This window comes from Coregonus lavaretus, assembly GCF_964263955.1.
Source record: "Coregonus lavaretus genome assembly, chromosome: 21".
Lineage (NCBI taxonomy): Eukaryota > Metazoa > Chordata > Actinopteri > Salmoniformes > Salmonidae > Coregonus > Coregonus lavaretus.
Window position 1 is genome coordinate 1,300,705 of NC_140008.1, and position 5,000 is coordinate 1,305,704.

Here is a 5,000-nt window from a genome sequence, read left to right on the forward strand (position 1 = left end):
TGATTGGTTGATTGATTGGTTCCAGGCGGTGTTGGAGAGCACGTGGCCATCCAATACTAGAGGAGGCTACTTCCTGTGGGCCAAGCTGAGGAACGTGGTCCTGGGGGTGGGACAGTTCAAACAGCTGGGACTGAAACAGACGGTCCAGAATCACAACCAGGGCCAGAACCAAACCCAGAGCAGAGACACACAGCTATCAGGTAAATCCATCTCCCTTTCCAGTTACACAGAATGCACACAGTCCTGAAGCAATGGCACATTGGCGCCGGGGGGGGGTGGTTGCCGTTTTACAGGCTCCTAACCAATTGTGCTATTTTGTGTGTTTTTTCGCGTTGTTTGTTACTTATTCTGTACATAATGTTTCTGCCACCGTCTCTTACGACCGAAAAGAGCTTCTGGATATCACGACAGCGATTACTCACCTCGAACTGGAGGAAGATTTTTTCTTTAACGAGTCTGACGCGAAGGATTTACTCCAGATACCCGACCAGGCCCAAATCCCCGTCATTCGCGAGAAGATGCAGATACAGGGGGACACAGGTCCGGGTGCCTTGTGAGAATTCGTCGGCGAGTGGGTAACCTGCCTCTACAATCCGTCCTATTGGCCAACGTGCAATCATTGAAGAATAAACTGGATGAGCTCCGTTCAAGACTATCCTACAAAAGGGACATTCAAAACTGTAATATCTTATGTTTCACAGAGTTAGAGAACGACGACATGGATAATATACAGTTGGCTGGTTTTTCTGTGCATCGGCAAGACAGAACAGCTGCCTCCGGTAAGACAAGGGATGGGGGTCTGTGTCTATTTGTCAATAACAGCTGGTGCGCGATGTCTAATATTAAGGAAGTCTCAAGGTTTTGCTCGCCTGAGGTACAGTACCTCATGATAAGCTGTAGACCACGAGTTTTCAGCTGTCTATTTACCACCACAAACCGACGCTGGCACTAAGACCGCACTCAATGAGCTGTATAAGGACATAAGCAAACAGGAAAATGCTGATCCAGAGGCAGCGCTCCTAGTGGCCGGGGACTTTAATGCAGGGAAACTGCATTTTACCTAATTTCTACCATGTCACATGTGCAACCAGAGGGAGAAAAAATCTGGACCACCTTTACTCCACACACAGAGACGTGTACAACGCTCTCCCTCGCCCTCCATTTGGCAAATCTGACCATCATTCTATCCTCCTGGAAGTACCAGTGACTCGCTCGATACGGAAGTGGTCAGATGACGCAGATGCTAAGCTACAGGACTGTTTTGCTAGCACAGACTGGAATATGTTCCGGGACTCATCCGATGGCATTGAGGAGTACACCACATCACTGGCTTCATCAATAAGTGCATCGATGACATTGTCCCCACAGTGACTGTACGTACATACCACAACCAGAAGCCATGGATTACAGGCAACATCCGCATCGAGCTAAAGGGTATAGCTGCCGCTTTCAAGGAGCGGGACTCTAACCCGGAAGCTTATAAGAAATCCCGCTATGCCCTCCGACGAACCATCAAACAGGCAAAGAGTCAATACAGGACTAAGATTGAATCATACTACACCGGCTCCGACGCTCGTCAAATGTGGCAGGGCTTGCAAACTGTTACAGACTACAAAGTGAAGCCCAGCCGCGAGCTGCCCAGTGACACAAGCCTACCAGACGTGCTAAATGACTTCTATGTGAGCTTCGAGGCAAGCAACACTGAAGCATGCATGAGAGCACCAGCTGTTCCGGACGACTGTGTGATCACGCTCTCCGTAGCCGATGTGAGTAAAACCTTTAAACAGGTTAACATTCACAAGGCCGCAGGGCCAGACGGATTACCAGGACGTGTACACCGAGCATGTGCTGACCAACTGGCAAGTGTCTTTACTGACATTTTCAACCTGTCCCTGGCCGAGTCTGTAATACCAACATGTTTCAAGCAGACTACCATAGTCCTTGTGCCCAAGGACACTAAGATAACCTGCCTAAATGACTACCGACCCATAGCACTCACATCTGTAGCCATGAAATGCTTTGAAAGGCTGGTCATGGCTCACATCAACGCCATTATCCCAGAAACCCTAGACCCACTCCAATTTGCATACCGCCCCAACAGATCCACAGATGACGCAATCTCTATTGCACTCCACACTGCCCTTTCACACCTGGAAAAAAGGAACACCTACGTGAGAATGCTGTTCATTGACTACAGCTCAGCGTTCAACACCATAGTGCCCTCAAAGCTCATCACTAAGCTAAGGACCCTGGGACTAAACACCTCCCTCTGCAACTGGATCCTGGACTTCCTAACGGGCCGCCCCCAGGTGGTAAGGGTAGGTAACAACACATCTGCCACGCTGATCCTCAACACCGGTGCCCCTCAGGGGTGCGTGCTCAGTCCCCTCCTGTACTCCCTGTTCGCTCATGACTGCATGGCCAGACACGACTCCAACACCATCATTAAGTTTGCTGACGACATAACGGTGGTAGGCCTGATCACCGACAATGATGAGACAGCCTATAGGGAGGAGGTCAGAGACCTGGAAGTCTGGTGCCAGGATAACAACCTCTCCCTCAACGTGACCAAGACAAAGGAGCTGATCGTGGACTACAGGAAAAGGAGGGCCGAGCACGCCCCCATTCTCATCGACGGGGCTGTAGTGGAACAGGTTGAGAGCTTCATGTTCCTTGGTGTCCACATCACCAACAAACTATCATGGTCCAAACACACCAAGACAGTCGTGAAGAGGGTACGACAAAGCCTATTCCCCCTCAGGATACTGAAAATATTTGGCATGGGTCCTCAGGTCCTCAAAAGGTTCTACAGCTGCACCATCGAGAGCATCCTGACTGGTTGCATCACCGCCTGGTATGGCAACTGCTCGGCCTCCGACCGCAAGGCACTACAGAGGGTAGTGCGTACGGCCCAGTACATCACTGGGGCCAAGCTTCCTGCCATCCAGGATCTCTATACCAGGCGGTGTCAGTGGAAGACCCTAAAAATTGCCAAAGACTCCAGCCACTCTAGTCATAGACTGTTCTCTCTGCTACCGCACGGCAAGCGGTACCGGAGCACCAAGTCTAGGTCCAAAAGGCTTCTGAACAGCTTCTACCCCCAAGCCATAAGACTGCTGAACAGATAATCAAATGGCCACCCGGACTATTTGCATTGACATCCCCCCCACCCCCCCTCCATTGTTTTTACGCTGCTGCTACTCTCTGTTTATTATCTACAATCTATGCATAGACACTTTACCCCTACCTACCTACATGTACATATCACCTCAATTACCTTGACTAACCTGTACCCCCACAAATTGACTCGGTACCGGTACCCCCTGGAAATAGGTATTGTTGTTTTATTGTTGCTCTTTTATTTTTTACTTTTGTTTATTTAGTAAATCTTTTCTCTTAACTTTTTTTCTTCTTAAAACTGCATTGTTGGTTAAGGGCTTGTAAGTAAGCATTTCACGGTAAGGTCTTGTCACGATTGCTTACAGACGGGACGGTCCAAGGTGCAGCGTGATATGCATACATGTTTATTAAATATCAAACACAACGACAAAATAACAAACAAAACGTGACGTCCAAGGCAACACAACATACCTTAACACGGAACACGATCCCACAACCCACGAGTGCCAATAGGCTACCTAAGTATGGTCCCCAATCAGAGACAACGAGCTACAGCTGCCTCTGATTGGGAACCACACCGGCCAACATAGATCTACACATAATAGATCTAAACATAGAAAATGCAACATAGAACATACTACACAGAAAATACACACCCTGACTCAACAAATACGAGTCCCCAGAGTCAGGGCGTGACAGTTCTACACCTGTTGTGTTCGGAGCATGTGACAAATAAAATTGTGATTTGATTTGATCAAATAGTGTAGTAGGGACTGTTCACAGTGGGGCAATGTGGTCAAAACATCACGGTATTTAAAGAAAACTGGATGGTATTCTTGTATTTAATAGTATTTTATGTTTTTGATAAATAAAACATCTACATGGGTGGCAACATTAGCTCAGTTGGTAGAGCATGGCGCTTGCAACGCAAGGGTTGTGGGTCCGTTTCCCCACGGGGGGCCAGTATGAAACATTTATGCACTCACTAATTGGAAGTCGCTCTGGATAAGAGCGTCTGCTAAATGACTAAACTGTAAACTGTATTTCAGTCGTTCTGATTTGTTTTATACTGTTCAATTCAACTTCAACCCAAAATAATTTAAAGCGTTTTCATCCATTTTCTGCAGTCATTTGAGATCATTTCCAAACTGCCACGTAGGGATGCACAACATGGGCAAACAATCCAGGCCTTATTTTTAACCAAATGTTGCAAATGCGATTTGACTTGCTGATCAATAGAGTGAGGAAGTATGGCATGCTGGGCCTGTTCAAAGGCCTGGAAGCTAAACTCCTACAGACCGTCCTGACCGCAGCCCTCATGTTCCTGCTCTACGAGAAGATCGCCAGCAGCACCTTCAGGGTGATGGGAGTGAAGAGGCTTGCGTCCTGTCTGTGACATCAGACATCCGATCCCATATTGCTCCCTATCTGTCCCCCCTTGGCCCTAACCCCTCAAAGTTGGCATGTCTAAAGTGGTCCTCTGTAGCTCAATTGGTAGAGCACGGCGCTTGTAACGCCAGGGTAGTGGGTTCGATCCCCGGGACCACCCATACGTAAAAATGTATGCACACATGACTGTAAGTCGCTTTGGATAAAAGCGTCTGCAAAATGGCATATTATTATTATTATTATTACTTGCGATTTAGAGCAAAACACTTGGGTGAACTGTTGGAATCATGGAAATAGAATGATTGTTCTAATTCTATAGTTAGAATATAATAGTGGGGCCCTTTGAATACAGTGTTGACATGACAACAAATGAAAATGCCAGGGAGGAGTCGTTGTGACAGGGTAGGAATCAAAGTGTTTCCTTGGGGACCCTATAATCTGGTTACATTGAATGTTTTCTCTTAGCTACTTCATGTACTTCGTGTAGCTAA

At 47.4% G+C, this 5,000-nt stretch overlaps 1 protein-coding gene across 1 annotated transcript in view; it reads left to right on the plus strand.

The window, feature by feature from the left end:
• Positions 1–5,000, plus strand: part of dennd4a (DENN/MADD domain containing 4A) — a gene marked incomplete at its 5' end in the record, with an annotated part of 133,672 nt that overhangs the window by 98,524 nt on the left and 30,148 nt on the right. The window contains one exon of the mRNA XM_084185653.1: positions 26–200. Coding sequence (XP_084041779.1) covers positions 26–200 — 175 coding nt within the window. The remainder of the gene's footprint in view (positions 1–25; positions 201–5,000) is intronic.